Source organism: Sylvia atricapilla, chromosome 3 (assembly GCF_009819655.1).
Source record: "Sylvia atricapilla isolate bSylAtr1 chromosome 3, bSylAtr1.pri, whole genome shotgun sequence".
Taxonomy (NCBI): domain Eukaryota; kingdom Metazoa; phylum Chordata; class Aves; order Passeriformes; family Sylviidae; genus Sylvia; species Sylvia atricapilla.
Genome location: NC_089142.1, coordinates 36629381 through 36656674, shown reverse-complemented (window position 1 = coordinate 36656674; position 27294 = coordinate 36629381). Strand labels below are relative to the sequence as shown.

Below are 27294 nucleotides of genomic sequence, written 5' to 3'. Positions count from 1 at the left end.
TTCCCATTCCCAAACTCAGGATGTCCTATCTAATGACTACCTCCCTCTTTTCTCTCCTGGACTCTTCATTGGAGCTTGTCCACTGTCTTAGTCACAGGAGGGGCTCCAGCTGTCCTCTCTATTTCTCACAAGAACACTCATTTAACAGTTCTTTTGTAACCTTTGATGTGTTGCTGGTTTTAGGCTTCATGTGTTTTCTCTCCCTTTTCACTCTTTTAGAAATGCTACAATAAAACTCTTCACATGTCAGATTTAGTATCTCTTATAGCAGAGACTTCCTACAGGATTCATACTTTTCCTTGCTTGATAGTGAAGCTGGTGAAATTCAGAGTGATGTGTTTATATTGAGCTATCTGACTGTATACACTGCTGATTTTAAGAGGAAGGGGAACCCTTCTTGGGGTGATTAGTTTTGCCATGTTTATAGACACGATCTCCTGGTGAAGCATGTTTTTCTTGACTCCGAGGTGGCTGCTGACAGCTGGCATTACAAGAGTTCATTGGGAGTCTCATGGTCCATGTGTCCTTGTATAGATACAGCACAGACAAGATGAAGCCAGGGAGAGATAATGAAGGCTAAACCCTCTAGCAGTGCCCAGTAGCGAAGCATTTGAACAGCCAGTGTGAGCCAAATTCCATCTCCTGTCTAGGCTGTAATGATCAGGAAAATCACCTTGTCCTTTAACAGATTTTACCAATCTGGTTAAGCAGCCAAGTCATGGGAATCATTTCTTCTTACTGCCCCGGCAGTGGCAGCACAAACTCCTAAATCAGGGGGTGTGCCTGTGGCCCATCAGCGCATGAGGTGCTGCTGCATGTCCCTTCATGCCCTTCCGAGGCATAGGGGCAGAGCGGTGTATGGGTTGTGTAAGTGCCACCATCAGGTTTTGTGGTCTTTCCACCACAAGTCAGTTGGCAACACGGTGCTGAAGATCGGCGCTAAACACACACAACCCTCTCGAAAAGTTCAAGTGGGCAATCAGAGCACAGCAAGTGGCTGCTTTTACACTTTGGTTACAGAGTGATTCTGGAGGGATTTCAAGGAAACCTCTTTGTAGCAGGAAGCTGCTGCTCTAGGCGATTCATTCGATGAGGGGGCTGCGCCTTCTGCCCTGGTGCCTCCTTCCCTGGGCTGCTTAATAAATACACGAGTGCAGCCATTATCAGCCAAGCTCTGTTTCTTTCGCCTGTGCTAATGTGCTGGTATTTTATGTCACATCAAGTGAGGAGGGAAAGCAGTGATATGAAACCATTGCTCCCGTTCCTTAAATAGTATTGATGACCACAGCTTAACAGCATTCCAAGAAAAAGACATTTGATTGAAAGTGGCCAGAGCTTCCCCTGAGATGCTGAATAAGGATGTTCATCTTGGTAATAACTTGCCTTTGCCATTTTCAGAGCAGGCATTCCTACTGCAAATCCTGCATTAGCTTGCTGCATTTAAATGTGCACACACATATCTAAAGGTACCTCTTTGATTTTCCTCCTCTGCCTCTCCCCACCTCCCACACAGGCCCAAGGGAGCCCCTTTGGCTCATCGGCAGCTCCATCTTGAGGTGGTTGCCCCACAGCACTGCTTATTGCCCTTTGGTGCCCCTTCAGCCATGGGGGGATCTGCTCTGCTGTGCAGGAGCATCGGCGAGCTGTCTGCACACCGTCAGCTGGAATTCCCTCTGGGCCGCTGCAATGAATATTGCAAAAAACTGTGATGAGCAGGGGAGGGCATCGTGCTTTTCTGTGCCATGGCTTGCCAGTTTGAATCACATCTGTTGTGTTGCAGAGGGGAATATTGCTTTGTTTGCAGTGGGTTACTGGAGTACTAGCAAGTCTCATTTGTAAGGGGTCCTGGGTTTAAGTCTCATCTCATCTGTCACCGAGAGAAGGAATCTACTCTGACAACTTCTGCAAATGCTGGTTTCACTTTTGTTTATTTGTTCCCCAGCCGTGTCCTTTGTTTCTGAAATGGTGTTTACATACCACAGGGGTTTTTTGGTGCAAATCAATTAGCTTTAATTTCTTTCTCAACTACCTGAGTTTTATCCCATTTCTTCACCACCATTCTGTTGTTGATTCACATGATTATGTGATGTGATATCCCTCCCTGGTTAGCAAAATGTTAGCATAGCTGTTGGCAGCTTCTCGAAGAGTAATTAGCAAATAGGAATTACTCAAAGATGTGCACACTAGCCTAAGTAGGCATTTTCCAGCTGTTTGTAAGTTCAAAAACTAGTAGGCACTTTTTGGGCTCTAACACAAGATTAATTACTTGCTACTACAAAAGAATATTTACAAAAACGTGTAGTGTGCAATCCAGACTACTGTGATTTGTTCCTTGAATTGTAAGTGGACGTCTTTGTCACAAAGAGCCGGATTTTTACAGTGCTTAGTAGTCCTTTTCCTGAGGAGCTGAGCCTTTTTGTTACAAGGGGATGTCACTCTCAAAATCAGAATAGCGAGAGTCACCTAAGAAAGTGCTGGTGGCTCTTTTGCTTGAGTCCTGGCGCTTCGGGGTGTAGCTGTTCCTGCATGGGCACAGCACAGTGCCAGTGCCTTAGTGTGAGTGCCTGAGCCAGGAGCCCCAGCTCCCGAGCCATCCCGGTCTAGCCCAGGACGTCCTCGTTTCCTTTCTTTCTAATGTGCAGGGATTGCTGTCCAGGAGGCTTTCTGTAGAAAGCCATTTACACTGCTGTGCCTCGTTTTGCATGAAGAAGCCCTCGTAAATCAAATACAGCCACACAGCTAAAGGTCTCCCTTTTATCCACAGGCAGCTACTGTCAGCCTGCTTTTATTTCTCCTCATTCCTATTCTATTGTTCCTTCAGGATCAGCCTGAGGGCAGCTGGATTTTTGTTTGTTCCCTGCAGTAATAAGGTAGAGTTGATCCCTGATGGTGCAATGGAGAGAGGGGGCAGGCAGAGGGGAAGTGCACGGCCGGCGTATTTGGCCTGCTTGACAGTTTTATTTTAAGCTCAGGGTCTTCTTGCCACATCCGTAGCCTCTTCTGTTCTCTGCCTTTTGCTTGACATCTCTTGTGTCTAATTCTCTAATCAGCTGGATTATCATCTCTTGGCACCGTGTCCTCACCCACTCTCTAGCCTCTCACCAGTGATTACTTCTCCCCTCTCATCTCTTCTTCCACTCTGACACTTCTCCCTGTTTGCTTCTCTGAGCGCCTGTGACTTTTCTCTCTCCTCACCTCCCAGCATCATCCCACCTCCCAGAGGGAGAACAGACAATTTCCGTGAATCTTCTTTCTCGGCGTTGCCTTCATTCCCACTGCTCTTTCAAGCTCCTTGGCAGTCGTTCCCCTCTCCGTTCTGGGCAGTGAAACATCTCTCTCTGCCGCCTGCACCCTCTTTTCTGCTCTCTCCCAACAGCCTTACATACTCGCTGTAGTATGCAGTGCTTTATCTTCAGCTTCTTCAGTTTCTTTTCGCTCACTGAGAACACAGGACAATAGGTACTCTTTCTCACAATTCATTTCCCTGTTCTCACTCCAGCGCCTCTGCCTCCCTGGAAGCAATGGAGCCAGGACTGGGCTCCTGCCCCCTTACTACAGACCTTTCTCCCTGCAAATTTCTCCAGCCTTCCATCCTCCGCCTTTCCTTCTGAGCAGCTCTTGATCCATGAGCCCCTAGCCTAGCCTCTTCAGCAGTCTCTTTCTCCAAGGTAACCCTGGTCCTTTCCCTTCTTTTTTCTTGAACTCTTCCACACACCCATAATAACATGATTCTTAGCATCCTTGTGGATGTTGCTCCTGTCTCTTCCCCATCCTTTGCACTTTTCATAATTGCCTCTGGATTTCCCCATTTCAGAGGGAGGTTTTTTTTGCATCTTTCCTCTTTTATTATTACTAAAAACACTTGCACAAACATCTTTTTCAGGATTTTAATTTCACGTCTTTCTTGTGCTCCTCTTGGAAAAATTCTTGCCACACATAGCAGAGAAGAATGCATGTGTGGATACGTACTTCAGGTGAGAAATGTGTAGAATAGTGGCTACAAATAATACTGAGGCAACTAATTCGTAAAGTAAAAGAAGCATTTCTTCCTTCCTGTTAGGATGGGTTTCTCTGTTGATAGGGCTCTTAATTAAGAGACATGTCATTTTTAATGTTTGAAAAGCTTGTGCCAGGTGACATGAAACACACAAAGATAAAAATACATATTTTTAAAGAGATAGTAATTAAACATCGTGCATATGTGTGTGCATGTCTATAGATATCGACATATATATGTGTGGTTATAAATGTATACATACGCATATATAACTATAGGCACATGCATATATGTGTCTGCTTTTAAGACACTGTATGTGAGAAGAGTATGCTGTGATGGAATAGTGTCATGCATTCATAATCCAGTGGTAGCTGTCCTGTATTTCATTAAGCAACAGGTATTTATTTAAAGCATTTTAACATTCCCTTGGGCATATAATCAAACTGTGTCCTACTCGCACTTTAAATTCTTGAGGTAATGGCATGAATCTGTGGATAGACTTACCTGATCTTGACCTCTGATAAATAGAAATTAACTGAGCTTATTTCTACAAGACTTTTTGTCCTAATGGCAAAATCTTCATTTAGTCTGATCGCTCAAAATTGTCTCTTCCTTTCCTGAGGCTATGTCTCTTTGTGGTCAAGTTTGTCTAAAAAGATTGGATTAGGTCCTGCATAACAATGTTTGCATTCTTATGACAGTCCAAGAAACAAAGTTCTTTGATTTAGTTAGAAAGACTTGTGGAGTGATTTTTTAATTAATTTATTTCTTTATTGCAGTCTGCCATATAGGTTAGGTACATTTAGAATAGGCAGAAGTTGAGGGGGAAGAAGTAAGAAAAAAGCATGCTTGTTTTTACATTGCGGACTGTTCTCTTTTACATGAGACAAACTCCCTGGCAAGCACTAGAGTTTGCCATCTAGGCTGGTCCCCTTTTTAGCACAAAAATTGCTGTAGGGGTTTACAAGCACAGAAAACTATTGATTGTTTCCTAGCACGCTATTTGTATTATATATTTCAGTTAATAATTTGTAATGCTTTTAGATTAGTTTTGTTTGAAATACTAATCAATGAGATTTATAGATCTCCCGCTTTATACATAAATATGCCAATCTCCAGTGAAACATAAGAGTTTTATTTTATCCCAGATTGTTTATACTATATCGTTATTAATCTGTAGTTTAATCTCCTTGTCCTCATGCTTTTATGGCTTGATCCCACTTGTTGCAAGGGATCTCAAATCTAATTAAGGGGCATGGATTAATGGCACTCAGCACCTTCACAAGTAAGTGCTGGAATGTGCCAGCTACGTCCTGTTGAGCAAAGACCTCCCGATGCCTCCTACTCTAAGTGTGCAGCAGAAATAGGACTGGCTATCTTCTAACTTCACTCTATGAAATTTCACTCTCTGATGCCTTATTTTGAACCACAGTAGGTTTTCCAGGCTTCAGGTGCACAGAGACTTTTCTTGCTGTGATGTTCTCTCAGACTGTCATTGGAAAACCACCACCAAAGTGTTTCAGCTGAGGAGGAAAGACAAAGGAACATAACACCTGAAATTATGTGTTGATTTCCCAGCGCTCAGCGTTTTTTGAGCTCTTTTAAAGCTCTGGTGCTCTCGTGCTGTGGAGCAAAAACATGAGATCTCAGCTGGAGGGTGGTCTGGGGACACGCTGCATCCATTTCTGGAAATCCAACCAGAAAGTTTGCTAAGGAAAGCCCAGGGCAGCTAGTGGCTTCTGCTCAATTCTTCCTTGAAAGTCAGGTTTCTGACAAAACAGGGGGACCTGTGCTCTGCTTGCTTCATCTGCATTGAAGGTGTGGTGTTGCAGACTTCTCAGGTGGAATTTTGCAGACCAGTGATGGTCAGCCAGCTCTGCTTGGGAAGCAGGGATCTCCTGGCTCCTACCCTCATCCTCACCCTCGTGAGCTCAGGGGTCAGGTTACACAATGGCACCTTCAGTTTGTTTAAAGCAAGGAAATTATGCACAAAAGCTGTTAAAAGAATATAAGGTTGTCAAGTCAAGTGAGAAATGTTATAACATCGCCTGCTCAGCCTTCAATTGAATCCTGCGTGCATGCAAATTTGACAGTCTTTAATTGCATGTCTCCAAGATCTGTGGAGAATATAGCTTCTCAGTTCACATCAGAAAAATTATACAGACTTTTTTCTTCTCAAGAAAAAAAGCATTCTCTCTTTAAAGATTGTCCAGACTGTAGGTATGGATGTACATTTCATCAGCTAGGTAAAGCTTCCATAGGTCACAGCTGTCCATAATACAGCCCTGAGCAAACTTGCTGTGGTCTTGAATGTAGTGTGGCAGTGGTGATTGCCACTGTGCAGACAAGGACCTCGCCAGCTTCTTTCATCTTGTCCTTAGATATGGGACAGCCAGGGTGTCCTAGAGTGTCTGTCCCCTCATGAATGGAGAGGAAAGGAAAAAAATAGCGGCAGGTGGCACTCAGCATGCTGTTGAGGGTGGGCAAGGCTTTGGATTTTGTGGGTCTCAGAGCTAAGGTCTGCAGAGACTGTGAGGAATGTCTGGTTTCAGTGGCCTCTTTCTCTACCAACAGTACATTCCTCTTGAAATAAAATGAGCATACAGGGGCTGTAAATAACCATAGGGGGAGAGAGTGACTTCAGTGAATACCCAACCGCCTTACATACAGTAAACCAGCCTTACGTAAGTCTGGTGTAACTCTAAACCAGTATATATAAGTCTAAACCATTAGGATTGCACAAGAACCACATTGTTTGACATTTTATTAGCCAGGTTTCTAGCATTATGGGAAAAGCATTGAAGAGAGTGGTACATGAGCAGGAATCCAAAAGATTTTCACTTGGAATAGTTCTCTTAAAAATGAACTGGAAACGCGACTTGTTGCGTGAGAAAATGAAGCAAGAAAGGAAGCAATTTTTCAAACAGTACTATTTGTGGACAGTCTTAAATAACATGAATCACGGGGTCTCAAATCCCGTACAGTGACCTTGTGCAATCAGAGTACATCATCTACTAGGAGAATATGAATTTATGCATGTGCTGTACTCAGAATTGGAAGAGATGTTTTCCAAAGTTAGAATCTGTTGTGTTGGCATAACATTGCATTTAAAGTAAAAAGCGTTGAACGCACTGGGAATTGTTGAAGAATATTCTGCCAGCTCTCAAAATTAGGATTTTACACTGCCATCAATAACAAAAAAGTTACTCTAATGAGAAACCATTCTGGTTAAATGAAGAAATACAAGTTGTGATAAAACATTTATTAGTTTAATATCCAAAAAGGGAAAATAGAAAAGGCAGAAGTGTTCCCTAGGTGTTTTTTGTATTTGAAACAGTGGAAGAGGATGTGTCCATCCTGTGCAGTAATATGGAAAGAACAGAAAGTTTGCTGTTTGTAACAAAGGAGGATCTGGGAGGCAAGAATGATTGAAATTAAACACTCTCATATTCTACTAAGTTTTACATCCCGGAATTTTAAAGGAAGTAGCTGGAAAGCTCTGTTAAGTGTCTGGTAATTTATAATAAATCTTGGAAAATGGGAAATTCCAGAAAATTGGAGGGCTGCCAACTGTATTTCCGATATTTCAAAAAGATAAAAGGGATGTCCCGGGGAACTGATGGCTGGTTTAGCTTGACGTCAGTCCAGGGTAAAATAGTGGAACAGCTATTTCAGAATCTGTCAAGAGAGAACTTGGAGGTTAAAGGTATAGATAATTCCAGTAACAGTTGAAGAGTGAGCCTGTCAAAAAAAACCCTCACTGGATATCTTTGCTCTGTCAGGATTGCAAATTTGTGTGATAAAGGCAGCTGTTGATTTGCCTTTAGGAGACCAGAGTAGGTGGTCCTTTCTGTCTTTTGGGTTTGTGAACCATATAGCGAATGCCCAGAGATTAAAACTCCCATGACAGAGTTTCAAACAGAAATAATCAAGCCACTCTGCTTCCCTGGGATAAAGCGTGGCTTAGTTTCGGGTTTGAGGTGTTAATCTCCTATTTGATTTTATTTGATTTGATGGCTTTTGCAGCTCTAAGTATGTTTGAGTGTATTGTAGTTCTATAGGGGTAAGGAAAAAAACAAGCTTCAAAAAGCTTCATGAAAAGCTCAACAAATAAGGCAAGTGTGCTCAAACAAAGATAAAATCCAAGTTCTTCTTATAGCAGTCTTTGTAGGTTTAATCCCTCCTTCTTTACCATGGCAAAGAAGATTTCAAAAGCTCCTCTGGATCTTACAGTAGAAGGAAAGCTTGTGTTTGCCTTCTGCTGGCTTTGCAGTCCTGTAAGAAACTACAGATGCAGATGCTATGTTGGCTTTACATACGATCAGAACAAGTACCCAAATATGTCAAATCTTTTTTTTTTCCTCTGGGCTCCTTCAGACCACAGTTACCCTGAGTCCAAGTGTCCATTTTTATCTCACATCCTCTCCTTACCTTGGCTGTAGTCTGGTAGATGTTGACAGCAGAATTGATTGCTTTCCGTGCACCTTTCTCCATGGGGTGATTTATTGTCTGCAACAGGAAAGGCAGTCAAGTTCCAGAATCAGGGCCAGTCCATGGATAAAGGGACTTTAAATAGGCATCTAGGTGTATGTCAGACTCTGAGAATAGTGGGAAGGCTTGCAACTCCCACTTAAACCTTATGATTACAAGACAGCAATTCTTGGGTCTTTGCAGGATCAGAACCACAGTCAGAATCCCTTGGTGTAATCCAAGTATGCCCTTGGCACTTGCTCTGGGTTTCTAAACAGCCATTGATCAAACAGTGATCTTCCAATCATCTGTCATTAGAAAAACACGTGGAAATTGATTTTTTGCATGTATTGATAGTACTTCCAAGATTCAGATATGTAAATCTGTGGATCCTAATGCAGTAGTCACTAGAATATATTTATTTATTTGTTTAGTTACTTAGTTATAGATTAGTTGAAATCTATGATCTAGCCATAGAGAAACGTATTTTCCTTCAGTTTTCAAGGGAGAGCATATTAGTAGGTATCCCTTTGGTTGTGGAAAACGCTGCACAGACAGATAGTGGCCCACTGTTCAAGGAGAAGGCAACACCTGTATTCTTTCTCGAGAGCAGAAGCTGCAAAGTTACGCCCTACACAACAAGTCTGTCCCAAATTTAACCCAGTGACCTACTGCGTGCATCCCTGCTCTTCACACATTAATCACAACAGACACGTTCCAAAGGACCTGCCAGTTTGTGTCCCAAGCAAGGATGAGGGATGTTTTGACCACCTGCTAACTTGCAGAACAGATGAAAAGTTTGTGTTTTAGGGGGTAAAACAAAGAGAGCAGATTTTCCCCATAACAACTATGCAGTATGACAGGAGAATAGGGGATTGGGTTGCTTTCATAGCCTCTGCAATTTGTGTAGTCAAAGATGGTCGTAGTAGTTTTGACCATAGCCTCTCAAGTGGATAGAACTGCTTCTACTGGTTCTGCAGATAGGCTGGAAAAGCAGTAATTAGTAATTAGTACAGCTTAGTGAAGAAAAAAACCCCAATTTTGAGAGAGAACTTTCTTGTTTGCTTTTTTGTGGGTGTTTTTTTTTTTTGTTTGTTGTGGGTTGTTTTTTTTTTTTTTTGTGGATTTTTTTGTTTGTTTGGTTTGGTTTGGGTTTTTTTCTTTTTTCTTTTTTTAAAAAGTGAAAAAAATGTTCATATGATAGCAACCAAAATTTCAAGTACAGAGCTTCAGCACTGAATTCCACTGGAGCTTTAAATTTGAAAATAGAACATAAAGGAAATTAATAATTTTTCTTCAAATGACTTGTTAGCATAATCTTTGACATTCAAAGGCTGCTAAAAGGAGCTGCACAGTGCTGTTGTTCATAATGCATGGCTTCCAAACTTTGGTGGCATCAGGGAGTATCAGCTGGGCCTTTGTTCTCATAGCCGTATTAACAAAAAAGATGTCAAATACAGAGACTCCTTCTTTACCATTCTGGGGTGTTGTCCTACTGGCAAGTGACCTCGATATTTGACAAACCACTTATACTTCAGCAATTCCATCATTTCAGATGGCATTTCTGCAGTGCAAGTTATACATACATTTATGCATATGCCCACACAGGTACCCATTAATTATTTAAAGGTTTAGGAAAAAGGGGGAAGCCATTACACTGTATCACTCCTCAAGCAAAACCCCCAAATACTAATTTAAAGCAAAGAAAGCAGTGGGCCTTTGCCAGAATTTCCAGCCCCTGTTTATGTGGTGACCTTAAACTTTTTCAGAGAGCTTACCAAGCTGGAAGGCAAAATAAAAACAAATCACCGTTTCAATTTTCCCTCTCAGATTCTTTAATCTGACAATCCAGCTCGCTCAAGAACAATCCAAAAGGTTGTGTATTTTACCCAAGTCCTGAAACCATTGACTGCTTAAGAAGAACATAGTGTGTTGTTTGTTGTGCTTGGTGGTTTCCTGGCAGTGTTTCAGTGTTGGGCATTCCCCATTCTGCTTTGAATAAGCTATTTTGAGTAGCACACTTAGTTCCGGTCCCCTTCACCGTAGCCAGCTACTATAAAGAGCAACGTGAAAGCTGCGAAAGGAAATTTTATCAGGAAAGAGTTCTGTTTCTTACTTTCAATGTTCATATAGGCTGGTTAAATAGCTTCTGAGAAATAAGGAGAGAAGACAGTTTTTGTGTTGTTCCTCCTGTTTTTTCCTACCTGGTCTATGTGGAAAGTGTCCTTGTGCATGGCAGGGGGGTTGGAACTAGATGATTTTTAAGGTCCCTTCCAACCCAAACTATTCTATGAATCTGTCTTCCCCCATGCATCTACCATACCTCTTTCTGAAGGCATCATTAGTTTATTTACAGAACATTGAAAATGCATGTTAAACTAAGCCTGACTCACTCCATGTAGGAAAATTAGTAGTATAATTCTCTAATTTATACTGAGTCATAAAAATATTCACGTGTATACTTTGCCTAGTAGGCCTATATAGAATGTATAGGTCAATGCATGAACTGTGTGTAAACATTATTTGCATGTTAACTAACGTCCCTAAAGCTCTCATTACCTTTTTCATCTGGGTTACTCTCTCAAGAAACAATAACAACACAACCCTCTGAAGTCAAGAAATAGGTTTTATCTCTATATGGAACATAAATCTGTTTGGACTCTTCAAAGCAACCTCCACTGGGAATCTCTGACTCCTTATGGTACCAATCTGTGAACAACCTGAAGCACAATTTCTTTAGAGTAGTCACCTGGGGTTTAAATAAACATTCATCACTGAGACTACAGGCTTCCTGACAGTACTTAAAAAAAAATAAAAACAGATTCAATGTAGACATGAAGCTGTGGTACGTTTTTGCTCATGTGTGCATTCTGCCAATAGCAAAACCATAGTGAGTAACTAAAATGCTACAGATTAAAGTCACATTCAGCAATTCTGTTTAAAGATCTGCAGGATCAGAGTACCTCTTTTTTTTTTGTTTTTTGTACAGTATCTATCCTGTTGTGCTGTAGGGTCTAGGTCCAGTATAAGAAAAGCAGTGAGTGACTTTGCAGTGGGACTTAATTCCAACATCAAAACCTCTGCTCTGTGATGACAAATGAGCTGTTCAAAAACAGCCATTCCACAGTCTGCAGGATACATCCCTGTTCCTGTCAGTTTAGCTAAGGAAGGAATTTCCAGTATTCTCATCTCCATTTGGAATCCATGTGAAGCTTGCCATACAGAAATGGAGCTAATGGCCCAGCCCTGCAACCAGCTCAGGCACTGATCCTTCTGCTCACTGCCTGTGGTGTAACTCATGGAAGACCTTGAACCACTTGCAGCTGTTCAGCAGTTCCGAGGGTGCTCCCTGGGCTGTGGACGCTCAGTGTGTTGGAGCCATGTGGCCTCGGCAGCAGGAATTCTTGCCTTTAGGAGATGTTAGCAAATATCTGCAGGGCCCTGCTGTGTGCCCAGACAGACCTGCCTGTCTAGAAGGCCTGCAGTTAAATTGTTCTTCAATTTCTCTCAGCTGTCCCCCTTCCCACTCACACTCCAGTGAAGGTCCTTCTTCAAGGCACTGTGGTCAGAAGCACCAGCCATCATTCTCGGGAGCAACACGTCTGCAGCTGCTGGCCAGGAATGTTCTGCGGTGTCTTTTCCAATTGTTCTGCTTCTTTTACAGCAGAAGCTACTTGATAAATCTGAAAAGTTAATTTCTTAAGACAATCTCTCTAATGGCCCTGGCACACACAGTGTGTTTGGCAGGAGGAAAGTCCATGTAGCCTGGCGGCCTGCAAGTCTATTTTCAATTATCTGGGGTGCTCAGAGAAGAAGACATTAATATTGCTGAGGATGACATAGCAAATTACTACTGCTCCCTAACCTTTTTAAATTGCTAACACTGTTGTAATCTGTAATTACAGAAATCAGTGTGAGAATTGTGGCACAGTATAATTATCTTTCCTGATACTTTATTGCTGTATGAATTATTAATCAAAATCAGTCTTGTATAGTATTTGCGGCAACTAAGAAGAATAATCTATAATTAAATTTCGTTGTTTCTATTTTTGTGCTGGTGTTTTATGATGTTGTAATTGATAATTAATTGGTTAAAAATTCACACAATTCTTGGGAGTTTCATGTGACTATGACTGCTCAGTATTCAGCATTTATTAATTGAATAATGGGCTCACTGAAGAGACCTTTGTATATAGTCTGCTGTCATTACAATGAGCTCTCAAAAATGGTGAATTAATCATTAGACCTTTCAATAGTTTCTTTTTAAAGGAAACCAGTGACAGTATAATCATATCCTTTGTTGTTGTAGCTATAATTGAGAGATCGTAATAACCAATTATAAGCATGGTCATTTTAGGAGCTCTGAAGTGTCAGTTATTGATAACTTTCTTTAAAAACAAAGTGTTGATTACACAGAATGAGTCTTTTCATAGAAAAAAATATTAGGAGATGGGGAAGGAAGCCTGGAAAATTATTTTCCTCCCACTTGCCACTTAAAAACAGTGCATGTTTATCTCTAAAAACTGTCAAGTCTGATGTGCTTCTGCTGCTGCCAGTTGTCAGAAGTACAAGTTGCTCTCAACTTTTTTTCATTATTTTATTATCATTCTCCCCATTTTTTTCTGAGTACCTTTTTGCTAAATTGTTAGGAGGGAAAAAAATAATAGAAAACATCAGAACAAAAGAGCATTTTTTCATGTTCTCTGCCTGAATCCCATTGAACAGAAATACTGTGAGACGTTTACATGCGAATTTGTAATGCAGGCTCCAGCTACTGCTGACCAAAGAGCCTTAGATGTGTTCAAGCTGGCCACTTCAAACTGTTCCTAAGATTCTTTCTTCTGCTGTTAGAGACAACGTGAACTGGAACTAAAAATACTCCCAGTTCAGTATTGATCCTCTCTTAACACAATAAGGAGAAAGTCGAAAGTCACCTTGTGTAGCAGGACATAAAGTGTGATCTCCAACTTTCAGTTCCTAGCAAAACCTGTGGTTCGTTTTACAGCAGGTCAGGTACTGCAATTCCTAAATAAGGAATCACAGTGTTATCTGTTGGCTTCTGTATTACGATGTAGTATTACAGGCATTATGAGGTGATACTGACAAACCTTTCTAGGCCTTCCCTGTGAAGCTGTTGGGAGTCCTCTGCGCACTGGTATACATGTGATGTCTTGTTTACATCACCTAGGGTAAAAGGAGGAGGGTGATATGATGCCTTTAGGCCTTACTTTTCCCCCATCCTTGCTGGTGGTTTGCCGTGACAGACTACAAAGATACTTCTGCTGCAGTTTATATACCTTTTATGAGTTGAATTTAGCATTGTATAGCTTCTCATGTCCTAAACCAGCAGCTCTGCTGGAGCCATTGAGAGTGGGAGTCCCTGGTGTCTGTGACACCCACCACATGTAATTTTTGGACAGATGTTTTGTACTGCTTGCCTTCAACAACTTGGTCCCACACAACTTCAGTTCCAGTTTGAGAAAGGGGAGCACCAGGCAGCATGTCCATTGCTGTCTCCTGCAGCTGAGGGCACAAAGGCCAGGAGGTCTAGGAAGGAGTAGATTTGGGCTTTCATCTGTGTTGACATCCATCAAATAACATGTTTCTTTGTTTTGCAGAGGTTAGTAGGTCAGGAAGAATGGATAATACAAGCACATTTGTTGTTGGACAGTGGAATATTGTCTGTGGAATATTGGACAGTGGAGTATATATGCTGCAGCATGTAAATACTCATCCCATGTAAACCTCTACTCTTAGTAATGTAGCTCTGAATATTTTTATTAGGAGTAACTAATCCTTTTACATGTGCAGCGAATTCTTTGCCCAGTAACGTGCAGCAGTGGTCAGTTGTACATCAGGTGTATTGCAGTAGCTGTGAAATGTCTCAAGGAAAAACTGAAAAATCATCCTGCTATGAGGATGGCGTACTATTTTGGCTCATTTCAATGGTCAGGGATCGCAGCCTCTCCAGGCAACCTGTTCCTCAGTTTTTCCCTGTATTCGGTCTAAACCTCTGTTGTTTCAAATTGTTCCCAGTGTCCGGCTCAGTCATGTCACTGACCTTGCAGGAGGAGTGTCAGGCTGCTGTGAGGATGCTGTATGTACATCCAGGCAGTCTGCCATCAAAGAATTAAGTGTGCCTAACCTTGCTGTAGCTCCAGAGATCAGAGAAGCTCGGGCATGTTGAACAGCATGACTACAGCCAGTTTCTGGAGAAATTTCACTGCTAACCTGCTCAAAATTGTCCCTGCAGTCCTCCTCTTATCCTAAGTGATTTCCAGTCTGATGCAACTTCTCAGCTTATGGCAACTGAGTTTCTCTAACAGGCGTTTCTAAAGGTTTTGTCAAAGAATTTCTGAAAGTCAACACTAATTACACATGCCAGTGTTCCTCGCTGCTAATTTGACACACTTCAGGAATTCTGAGAGAGCCCATTGGAGACATGACTTCTCCTTGCAGAAGCCATGCTGCTTTGTCACGATGATAATTTGCCTGTTTAAGTGCTCTGTAGCTCTGCCATGATAGAGATTTACCTTTTCACATATTTAGCCCAGTTCTGATGCAGGACTTTCTGGTGTGTCTTGATAAGATTTTCTCTCCCCTCATGTTTCCCTTTAAAAACAGACACCACGTTGCCTGTGCTCCAGTCTTGTGAGGCAGGAGCCGGTTTTTTGTGATAGGTAATGTATTCTTGGTAGCAGCTCAGTCAATATGTTTATGAGTTCCTGGAGAGTTCTGGATGGGTGCCAGCCAGTACAGACCAGAGTGATTTGGATGTTCCATGAGCAACATTTTTGTTCTCCTGTGGTTTTGTATACTTCCTTCATGCTGCCTGTACAAAAGGGTTTGGTGGGATCTTCCATCCATCACCATGGAAGGAACATGTAAGCAACCTTTCAGTTCACTTCGCTGCAGTTGCTGGCCTTTACCAGCAACATTTTTGGCTTGCTTTCAATGGTGCTTTCCTTGCCCACAATAGTTCGTGCCAGTTTCTGGAAACTTTTGTTTCACAGAGGCTTTTTCTGGCAGCATGGTGACCTATATGCAAACAAATGCACAGCATGTTCTTTTGAGCCAGAGAAAGGCTTGCTAAGACATTCCCTTTTCAGTTTGAAGAAATACCAAGTGTGTAGCAATGATTTCCATGAATAAGGTTTTGCAGACTCAGCATAATACTGAATTCAGCAAAAAATGATGCGGTTTGAATTAACACTGTGTAAAAGGCTTGCAGCCCAGCTTGCCTCAGAGTTCAGAGATAATAGCAGATCCCTCGGTCTTTTTATTCCAAGGAGAGGGAGAAAAAAAAGAGTTGAATTCTGCTAATTTTTGTGCTACTACATGCCAAAGTCCTACAGTGACCTTTTCTCTTTGCCCTCTAAACCCTTTCCCTATGAAAGTGAACAATATATTTCCCAGTGAAGGGTTTCACCATCTTGCACCTTTCCTGCAGGATAAAGCCCTCTCGGAGAGGAAACACCTCATGTCTGGAGGTCATGTGTTCGATGGCAGATCATGGAAAAGGAAAGACTGTAAATCACTCGTGTTGAAACATTAAAAGCTGATAAATAGTGGTCCTGAGCCGCAGGCCAGCCCCGGTTTCCCTGTGCGCAATGCAGGGCTCAGGGTGCTTCCTAGAGCAGTCAGGGGCACGGTCAGGGGGAAGTCTGTGGGAGGCTGAGATTGCAGCTGCCAGACAGGGACTCTCAGTGGCTGTGGGAAGGCAAATGGCGTGGATCCACCTTCAGGAAGCCCCTGGAGTCACAACAGTAGCCTTGGGAAAATATGATGATACAAGCAGCTGGGTGGAGGTCCTTCCCAGGAGCGCAGGTAGGGATGTGCTGGAGCGGATGGCGCAGTTCGCAGCCCCAGCGCCTCAGGACTGCACCGGGCAGATTTCCTAGCAGAGAAGGCAGGCTTGCTCACCAGCGGGGAAATACACCACCGTATTTTCAGCACTTCACAGCACATGCAGCAATTTTTTTAAAAAAATACACTTGATGAGAGCTGTAGTTAAAAAGTGAGAAATTACTAATTAGTAACCAAGTAATTCAGGGTTTGATTCACACAAATTGCACTATTACTGTAAGAGAGGATTGCAATTTCTGGCTGGCTGGGGTTTGGTTTGGTGGGTTTTTTCTAAGGCACTGAAAATATAATTGATGTTTTGTTCATTATCTGCCAGGTTTGGGGTTTCTTGTCCTTTTTTTCATCATCTGAGATATTACAGACATGAGATATGCCTGGAAAATAAAGGGGGAAAAAGGTTACTGCTTTCCCCTTTGCATTGTCATTTGCGACTCTCAGGTTTTCCCACTAGATTGTTCTTGTAAACTCTTTCATTTCATAGCACGCAAGAGTGACCACTTAGAACATCATTATAGCTCTATGATTAGCATCAGAGTTTAGTTATACAGAAACCTATGAGTGAGATGAGCTAAGTGTCATTTTCTTTTTTACCTTGGTGGATGCTAATAACATGATTGCTGTCAATTCTTCTCATTAGTCTCAATTTATATAGAGAAATTTTTTTTTTCTGGTTAAGAAATCCAGGTGGTACAACTCACCCCCCAGAGTGTCTCCCTCCCCTGCCTGCATGCAGATCAATTAGCAGCTATGTATCTTCTCTCAAGATGTTAAGTCGTTGAAGGGCTAATCTGTGTTGCTTGGTTGTGGGTTTTTTTCTGTTCATGTAAGCATTTCAGCTGAGTGCTCAAAAGTGCAGCATGAGTCAGCGTATAGATTGAAAATACCAGTAAAAGAGAATCCGTAAGCATTCCATTAAGACTTCCAGTAATATTACAATTTTGCACTGTTGGCAAAAATACCTATTTTGTACAGAGTCATCATAGCCACTGGCTTAAAAATACTCATATGAAGGTGGGAAGATGAAGTTACCATTGAGAAGTTTAGTCAATATGAGTAACAAGTGTGTCTTCTTAAGGCCATTCTTATCTAGGTGATTAGTGTCTTTCAAATGGCACTATAGGAAAATGGTAAGCTAGTTTGAACTCACAGCAGGAGAAATAGTTTGAAGTCATGTTGTGTCTAGTGATGTGCCTGTATATTGCACTAGCAGAGGAGAATGCTCGAGGATCCACATTAAAAAGTATCAGAGGAGGAATTTTCTTTTACTTGATACAGTAGTCAGATATTTTTGTAGTGCAGCAGTACTGTACCAAAATACCATCATCTTACCTTTAACCCTTGATGCCTCTGAATTTTACCTCTCCGAAGGTCATTATTGTTCTCAATAAGGAAAAATAATTCCTTCAAAATACTGCAGGTTTGTGCATTTGCACAACTTTCCCTTCAACAGCAGATAGAGTAATAAGTACAAATAATCCTTTTCCCCACGTAAGCTTGAAAACAAGCAGGTTTGGTTTGGGATACATAGTCTGTTCAGTCACAGCACAGGCTTTTACACCTTCCTACTCAGAGAAGGTGAAATGAGAAAATAATGCAAAGAGGATTCAGCCTACTGCTGGAAATGTCTTGGGTCAATTATTTACTTCAGTGTGTTCAAATGCAAAGGGGGTGTTCATGAAGCATGGCTATCGGGGGGAGCTGTTTCCCTCCACCATCACCACTGCAAATCCAGTCACCGTGTTCAGAGGCTTTGTCAGTTCTACATGTGTCAGAAACTGCAGAACGTCAGGCAGAGAATTTCCCTGACTCAGACTCTAATGGGTGTGTAATCAGTGTCTGACATCATTCCAACCTCTGCTCTGCTGTCAGAACGGGGAGACCGGCAGGCAGGGGTAGCCTCAGCACCCATGTGCAGCCTGGGGCTGGACATCCATTCAGGTCAAGGGATTTTTTGGGTCTGTGGGTCTGGAATTCAGGAAGATGTACTCTACTGTAAATGGCATTAAGCCACTGATGAAGGTGTGTTGCTTTAGCCATATATGGAAACAGATTTCTTCTGGACCTGTTAAATATCTTTCTCTCCCTCTTAAGGCTTAAAATTCTGACTGAGAAATTAAATTGCTGTAGTTAGTGGCAGGTGCAGTTCCACCTTGCCTTTTACTTGAGCCAAGGTCTTCAGTTTGACTGTGTAGTGCTGCCTGTCTGCTGGAGAATAGACTTGGGGGTTTGAGGGGTTTTTCCCTTTGATCTGAAAATATCAGAGGCAAGCGCAAAACCCTTTTATTCACCATTAGAAAACCCAAAAGTTGCTCTAGCTTTTTTTTTCTAAAATCTTCTAGAATTTCCAATGTCCCCATGTTATTGCCATTACTAAATTGGAAATTGGAGATGCATAGTAGGTGGTTGAAGAAAAGCACTTTGCAAGTGTGTCTAAAGCCTGTTTTGGTTTTGAAGGGGAAGTTGGTGGGGCAAGTAGATAATTCAAACATGACAGGGCGGAATCTAGTGGCATCAAACCAGTATCGATCATGGTATCTTTCCTTAGGAATTTCCTTGGATTTAAGCATTAATGAGCTGCTCAGCTGTGATCTTTAGGTATGCAGCTATTGGGCCGAATCTCACCATACCACATTCACCCAGGGACCGTTCTGCTCCTCACCACCTTGTTTGTGCTTTCTTCTCCCTTGTCCCCTGCAGGGTGTGAACGGCATGTCTGTGGATGAGAAGACTGACTCCCCCATGTATGTGTATGAGTCAACGGTGCACTGTACCAATATTCTCCTCTGCTTAAATGACCAGCGGAAGCAGGACATTCTCTGTGACGTGACACTGATCGTGGAGGGGAAGGAGTTCCGCGCCCACCGGGCTGTGCTGGCAGCCTGCAGCGAGTACTTCTTGCAGGCCTTGGTCGGGCAGACGGAAAATGACCTGGTGGTCAGCCTGCCGGAAGAGGTACAGTATGTCACCCTGCCCCCACCATAACAACACGCCCCTTCATCCCACGTGGTGAGGAAAACTTCTGTGGTCTGCTGGGGTGGCCAAAGGGAGGGGGCACAGGTGTCACTGGCTGCCCCAGCGCGGCTCAGGTTGTGCTTTTCGTGTTTGGGTGGGCTGGAAATCACTGACGGATGGACGTGTTCGCACCATGCCAGCCTTATGATGGAGGCAAAACTTTAAGATGCTTCAGCTTGCCTTTGTCACTGCTGCCAAAGGAACTGTATTCAAACATTCATTACCATAGCTGTGTTCAGGGCAGTATTAGGACTCTGATATTCCTCTGCTCTTCTAGACAGGAAATTTGAAAGGAGTGATGTGACAGCTACATGGCAGGTTATTGTTGAAAAATCATTTGAGCTGTCATGTTGTTGGGAGTTTCATTGCTGTCCACCCCACTCTGGCAGCTCATATCTTTATTCCACTTCTTTCCCCTCTCCTGCACCTCATTCAGACTGGCTTCCTCACAGCTCCTCTCATAAAGAGTTTGGGATTTAACCATGTTTTCCGCTGAGAAACTGTGAACGCAGTCTATCAAAAAGGCAGAGGTTTTGTCATGCAGCGTGGCTCCCACAGCAGGAAGCCCAGGGATGTAGAAAACACATACCTCACTGGAAAGTTTACTTTATCACAGAATCTCACTGGCTGGCTTCCACCCCCACTGTAATTTCCTCACAGCCATAGAGCCGTGACAGCACAGCTACTGTAGGGCTGGTGGCTCTGCTGCCCACGGAAGGGAGGTGTGTGCCTGATGGCCAGGGCTGCCATCACCTGCTGCCTCAGCACTGCCTGTCCTGAGTCTCCAGCTGGGAAGGGTGGTGGCATGAGAAGGGTGGCAAGGTACCCAGGGCACAGCACAGCAGTTGTTCAAGTGGGAATGTGCTCTGGCATATGGGAGGTTTTTCACCATTGTTTGCTTAATGCCCTTGAAGAGACATAGTGTGTTCTTAAAAAATGACAGGTCCCAAAATGTCACACATCATTTTTCTCCCTCTGGTTTAGTTCTCCAGAGATTTCAGCAGCGTCGTAGTGTTGGTACAGCACAAGTTGGAGAGCATTAGAAGTAGGTCACTGGCTGTGACTTCCTGAGTCCTGACACTGAATATTACTGATGAAGACCCTTCAACCCAGACATTTTGCATAGGAGTTTAGAGATAGCACAGAGGACGCGCTAGGATGCACACTTTGATTCTGCAGTGTCCACTGATAATTTTCAGTGGAAGAATCAAATCTCAGTCATTATCACATGGCTTTCTCACCACAAAGCAAGGGTAGGAGCAGAGAGGTGACAAAATGTGCCCAAGGGTGCACAGGTGTGAAATGGCAGGAGACTATCAGTGCTCTTCTGTTAAGCCTTAGTGAAGCTTCTGTGTATAATTCAGGTCTGGTTACATAAAGAAAAGAAATTGAAATTCAAATAAGCATGTAGAAGAGTGACTGAGATGTTGAGAAGAATGAACTTGGCCTGAAGGAGGAGAAGAAAGGACCATGGCAGGTTGATACTGCTGGTGTGACAACTGAGATGTGCCACAGCTCTAGTTAAGCAGAGGAGCTGAAACAGCTGAGAGGAGGAATTTCTCTTTAATGCTAAAAGACACTATTGGCTGAAGCATTGATTGGTTTCAACTAGCTTTCAGTAAAAGTAGGCTGGAAATTAGAGGATTTCTAATTCCAGCAGCAGTGAAATGCTGAGCTACAGGCCAGTGGAGGGGTCATGATGTGCCTGCACTTGGTCACCCAGTCCTATGTTAATGTGACACTAGTGATTTAAAATTCAAAGGTTTGTCTTTCTATGTGTTTTATATGAGATGCTGTCTAAGAAAAAATCCTCCAGTTCAACCATAAATTATTTGTATTTAAGTGAATCCCCTTTGAATAAATTAGGTTTTGGAGTTCTACGTTTTAGAATGTGTCTCAATGAAAGATCAAAAAAATTTTGTGACTCAGGGTTACAATGGCTGCTCTTACAGCTCCAGTAAAGCTCATGAAGCAGCAGAAGTAATGATTCTAGTTCTTGGGGTTTTTCCAAGAACTCTGATATTGTCATGCCTCGCCCAAGACCACGAATGCCACTTTGCTATGTGCTTCTATTAGTATCAGAGTACCAAGGCTTTGACTTTCACATCCTGGGAAAGAACTCTCTTGGCCTATTAAAAGAGATAGCGACAGTTACCAGTGTTTACTTGTACAGATATTTTCCACATGCAAATTTATTGCTGCTAAACACAGCAATTGAATCTTAGTTTTCTTGGTGGCTACTTTACTGGAGTAGCTGTGTGTGAGGGGTCAGCTAAATAATTTCCTCACAAAAGCTAGTCACGTGGGATAAGGAGAGCTGCCTGGTGCACCTCACTATTTCTCAGTTACTCTTTGGTTAAGATGCACGTCTCTGCTTCTGGTGTTGCTGAGCTTCACAGCGCTGGGCGCTTTGGTAGGTGCCTGTGCACAGCTACGGGAAGTGCCTCCAACAGCGTTGGAGCTCCCTGCAAGAGGAACTGAAACACTCCTGGTTTTTAAAAGCTGATAAAGCAGAGGAAACACCATCTTAGTTATATGGCTTTTAAAGAAGTTAGCAGGGTCATCTTTGGTTCACAAGCTAAGGATGCTTTCCAAGTCTACTGTTTTCAGTCTGTGGTCTGCAGAGCACTGGCAGCAGTGAGTTATTTCTTAAGGTATCTGTGAAAACTGACTTAGTCTGTCATGTAGGGGATTATTCTTCCAGTGGAAAATTTTCAAACAGAAGTTGAAAGTGAATATCCTGAGCAACTACTTTTTTCATGCTTAGAGACAATTTATGTTGGTGTATAACATAGAAAAACAGATACCTAAAAACAGATACATAAAACAAAAAATAATTTTTAAATACAGTCTTCACTGTTGAAAACTTTTTTAAAGGTGACAATTGCTCATAAATTCACAGAGCTATTTTTAAGTCAACCACACAAACACTGTATTTTAAATCCAAGCATAGTTTGAAAAATGCTGAAGTATGTTGTGGAGAAAGGGCATTGTTGTTACTATTATTTCTCAAAGGTTTGATGTTGGAGCTGGATAAAGCTTTATATATAAAGCTTTTACATTCGTGTTATGCTGCTGTGAGGAACCTTAACATCAAAGAAAAAACTTCTTTCTGATTATTCAAAGCAGTAAATCTGCTTCTGAAGTCTAAACTGCAGACTTTTTCTTTACTTCATTGGGGTCATTTAGTTAATCTGGCATCCAGACATTGTTAACTGTTGTCTAGCTAAACAGGGAACAGATGTTTTTCACATTATTTCTTGTTTATATTCAGTTACAAGCAAGATCAGTCCTTACAATACACCAGTCATTTCAGTAGGGAGACATTGTGCACACCCAGAATTGGGACTAGTTGGATTTAGAGGGTTTTAAATCACTGCAAAACCTTGTGTTAGACATTTCAGGTTAGTTCAAGCATGTCTTAACGTTTCTCAGTTCAAACCTTTCCTTAATCAATTTAAACAAAGTCACTATGGAGCTAATTCTGCACTGATTGAAGAGTTTCCATAAACCCTTTTGTGCTGGTCTTGGTAATTTGATTTTGTACCACACCTTTTGTTAAGGCAACATATTTCAGTGTGTAGACAAGCTGCACAGAACAGCTCTGTAATAGCAAGGGCTCAGATGTGGCTGTGGTGTGTGAACTATCAGCCCTCAGAGCAAGTTAAAGAAATTGAGTGTTTCTGCTGCCTACAGCTAATAAAACAAGAGCCCCATTAGCTCTTCACTTCTATGCTTTTTCCTTCATGTGCAGTTTTGCCAAACAACCAGAACCTTGCCTGCTTTTACCCGGGATATTTTTCAGCAGTTAATGCACTTTTCGTCTATCAGGTGCTGTTAAATGCAGCCCAGAATTAGTACTTTGAAAGAACTGGGGTTGAAGCTGTAAAGTTGGTTATTCACTCCATACCCCTAACTGTTGTTTTGTTTTATTTAATCACAAAAACTGGTCTTCCTTCCTCTAACAAGGCACTTAATTAAGTTTTTAATTTATGATAAGAAGTTAAATGGCACTTATGAGGCTTTTTTAATGGTTTCCACTTCCCATCCAGATTACAAAAAAAGGTGTGATGGAGAGAGACACGGCTGTCAGCCAGGGATATTGTAGGTCATGCCAATATTAGCTGGCAGCAGGCCGTTATCCAATTAACATTGCTTCATCGCTGCAAGTAATAGCTCTCGAGTAGATGATTGAGTCATTCATGCTGTAGTGGTACTCAGCTTTACTTGAGAAGGAGCCAGTGCTTCATCAAATGGGCTTTTTATTTGCTGTTATTACCTGCCTAACTCTGCTAATGGAAGTGCACAGTGAGTCTGCATGGTCAAGCTGAAAGCTGGGCACTGGGCAGGGGGGCATCGTCTGTGCAAACACCTTATTCACTCGGTCTTTTCAAGGCTGAGGGTGCAGTTAAATGGTGAAAAGACAGAAATAGAAACAGCAACAAGTAAAACTCCTCAGTGGCATTAGATGCCTACAGGTTAGAAACAGAGATTCTCAACCGTGCCTCCATTTTTTTGATTTGGGGGCTTACATTTGATAAAAAACTTTCACTGTCCATGAGAGCACCAAATGCCTTCCTCCCAGATGAAGCTAAACAAAGGTTTTCTGAGACACAGATCAAGCTTTCTTCAGCACTGGTCTGATACCAGTGTTCTTTTTGAAACTTGCTTCTCCAGTAGGTTGGTTAGTTTTACCTGTAGCCCTTCAATTTCTTGAATCTGTTTCAAAGTGGTGACCTTTTTTAGTGCAATGAACTGTCTGTTGGGAATGTTTTCTTCCAAAAGGATTAAACTGAGCTATCTGTGGTGTCCAAGTCTTCCTAGGGGCAAAAGGAAGCAGCATCTCTTTTAGGATGGTTTTAGGGGGCTGTGGGATTTATCCACACAGCTCTTTCCTTTGCTGTTAAGAGAATAATGTTCAAAGTAGATGTAAGCACACACCAAAGGCTAAATTTCCTCCATGTTCTTTATCCACTGCTGCGAAACCTGCCTTTTTTCCCACAGGGTCTAATTCTGTGAAATTTGTCATCTGCTTCTTTGGTTGGCATGGGTTAACTCCCTCACACGGTTGGTTAAGCTTTGCAGGGAGAAAGGCAGGACAGGACCTCGGATTGGGGATTCAAGGCTGGCAAATCTGAGTATGTTGGAAGGCGAAGACATGCAGCAGCACTCTGGGTGGGACTGAGCCAGGCATCTAACATTAGCATGGCTCGTAGCTGACAGGGAGGAGAAATACTGGCAGCTGCTAACCATCCATGCCAACCTGCCAGCCTGAGGGAAAAATGCTGGGAATTAGCCAACAAGAGATGATTGTGATGAGGAGAAAATCAAAGGCAGGATGCAGGAGGTCAATTATTATATACCCTGCTGGCTAAAGGCACTTACTATTCCTTTTCATCTCTCTAGAAATAAACAGTGTTCTCTTACTTTGTCTTTTCCCTTTCTTTGTATTCTTTTTATGTATAAATATAATATCTTTGAAGAATGTAGGGACCTAGCTGGGAGTGCTCTGCACAGGAGCATGGCATGAAAGAGGTGATAAATGTGGAAAAGAGGAGCAAGAGGGCAAGAAGTTTATTTCCCAGCTGGAAGGATGTTTAACACAGTAGGGAACAACAAAAGACCCTTTTTCACTGGCACCCCGGAGATATATTAGGAGTAGCTAAGGTTAGCTCTTAGAGAATGGAAAGCACTAATGTGGTTTTCTCTTTACGTGACTGTATTGGTCATTGATGTTCCTCACAGATTGCAGCACTGGCCAGAATTATTTCTGCTTTGGCTCCGGAGGTGGCAAGAACCTGAAAACCATTATTCCCTTCATCTGCAGAGCTTTTTGTAGTGGCAAAGGGTTATATCTGTCAGGCTTCGAACTTACTTACGCCTCAGCCTTACCTCAGTAATGCCACTTCAGTCAGTCCATATGGATAGAAGGTTGGGTCTTTGGTGTTCTGAATTCCTCCCAGGGAATGTGTTATTTTTTTTGTGCTGCTCCACAGTGCCGACACTGACCGCATAGAGGGGTGACTGGAGGCTGCAGCTCTATAATGAGAGTAAAACTGAGCATTTGGATATTTTTGAAGTCTGACATGACAGGACACTAATTCAGGAGAAACTGTGAGACAGAATTGGGTGTTGTTTTTTATGTGTGTTGGTTCTGTAGCACAGTACAAGGTGAAAACAATGTACTTTGTTTCTAGCAGGTGAGCAATAAAACAGAAATGAGATCTTCAGGATGTGATATGAAATTCCATCCATGTATCACTGCAAAAGCTTCCAGCACTGCTTGATTTTTTATGCCTCAAGTATGATAAAGAAACTAGCCACATATTTTCATTCCGCATAGTGTAACTTCCATTATTTTCTGATGAGGGCTGTCTTGGTATTCATAACATTCTCTGATCTTTTCAAGTGGAGAAAAGCAAAATACATCTATGTTGTAGTGAGAGCTAGGCTTCAAAAAGCAAAACAGAAGTCGTGTATGCATGCATGTTAAATAGAGAAAATCTTTCAGAAGCTCTTTTCCCTCCCTTTGGCAGTAGCTGTACGATTTATTTATTTATTCGAGTAGGCATATAAAAGTGTACTGTCGAAGGGGTAGGGTAATGAATGCACAGAACAAAATTCACCATTTCAATAACTGGGCCCAATTTTGTTGCCTTTGTTAGAGGCATGCCTGCCATTACTGTTCAGCTGGGCTGACTGATTGTGATGCACTTGCTAGTGAAAAGGCAGTTTGCAGTGTGGAAACTTTCTTGGTCAAATATAACAAACATGATCTAAAATGTAAAAGAGATCTTGAAGAGTAAGTCCTGTGTTAAGGGCATGAGAAGAAGAAATAAGAATGTATAACAGGAGGTGGGTAGATTTTGTTTGTTGTGTTTGGGTTTTTAGGGGGGTTTTAAGTTTTTTGCTGTATTCAAATATATATGAATAAAAATGAGTTATCTGAGCCATGTCTGTGCCTCAGCTCTGAGCACTCGAGCCCTGCAGACTGAATGATCTCTCCCTCTCCTCCTCCTCCACTTACAATTCTCTTATCTTTTCTTTATCTCTCATCTAAAAATCCATTTCAATTTCTTTAAAGACTTTAAACCAGGTATCTGCACTTTTAGAGTCCAGAAATACAGGCTGGACATTTGACTAAACAGACAGGTAAGGTCCAGTGAAGACACCTTCAGTCAGCTTCACAACATCAGACACCACAACCTGTAAGGTACTTTCTGATTAGAGTACCATGTGTTGTTCCCAAGACCTCCCCCCCAAAAATATATGTATTTTAATCTTCATACAGCACTTTCTGACAAGGATTCCCTGGCAAATATTGTCAGATTGACTGTTTTTCTCAGCTACTAGTGAAATTGAGCATGTTATGAGGTGGAATATGTTATGTATTCAAATGATGCATTGCAGCAGTCAACAGACATTAAGCCTAGGAAGTATGGTTCAGTTTGGAAGTGAAGTATGGGCTTTAGGTGAGCAGAAGGCAATTGAATTGTACTAGGATTTGGGAATGAGATGCTTTTTGTGAGTTTTACAGGGTTGGGGTTTTTTAGAGGCAGAAGTAGACACAAACATTCTGTTAAATTTGATGCAAACTCTGAAGAGCAAAATGGCTGGTTTATTCCAGGATTTTTGTGCTGTAATGAACTTTCATCTGTCCCATTTTGAAGAGAGACAGCCAGCAAACACCTCTGAGTTCCAGTGCAGTCTAACACTACTGAAAGCTTTGTCCTTGGGCACTTTATTTACTTTAATAAAATAAATAAATAGGAGCAGCTGTGGCTGGTCAAACTACAGATCTAGCCCAAGCTTGGTTTGTTTAAAAAAGTGAGTTTTAATTTCTCTGAAAGTGCTTGAGAGGAGGCTTGTCTGGTTGTTTAAAGACTTAAATGAAAAGAAAGTATCAGGCATCTCTCTAGGAATCATGTTGTAAATTACTGGGGAAAGAT

The 27294-nt window shown here is 42.1% G+C and overlaps 1 protein-coding gene across 1 annotated transcript in view; it reads left to right on the top strand.

Annotated features, from left to right (window-relative positions):
• Positions 1–27294, top strand: part of BACH2 (BTB domain and CNC homolog 2) — a 79579-nt gene that overhangs the window by 15249 nt on the left and 37036 nt on the right. The window contains exon 2 of the mRNA XM_066315142.1: positions 19031–19285. Coding sequence (XP_066171239.1) covers positions 19043–19285 — 243 coding nt within the window. The 5' untranslated portion in view covers positions 19031–19042. The remainder of the gene's footprint in view (positions 1–19030; positions 19286–27294) is intronic.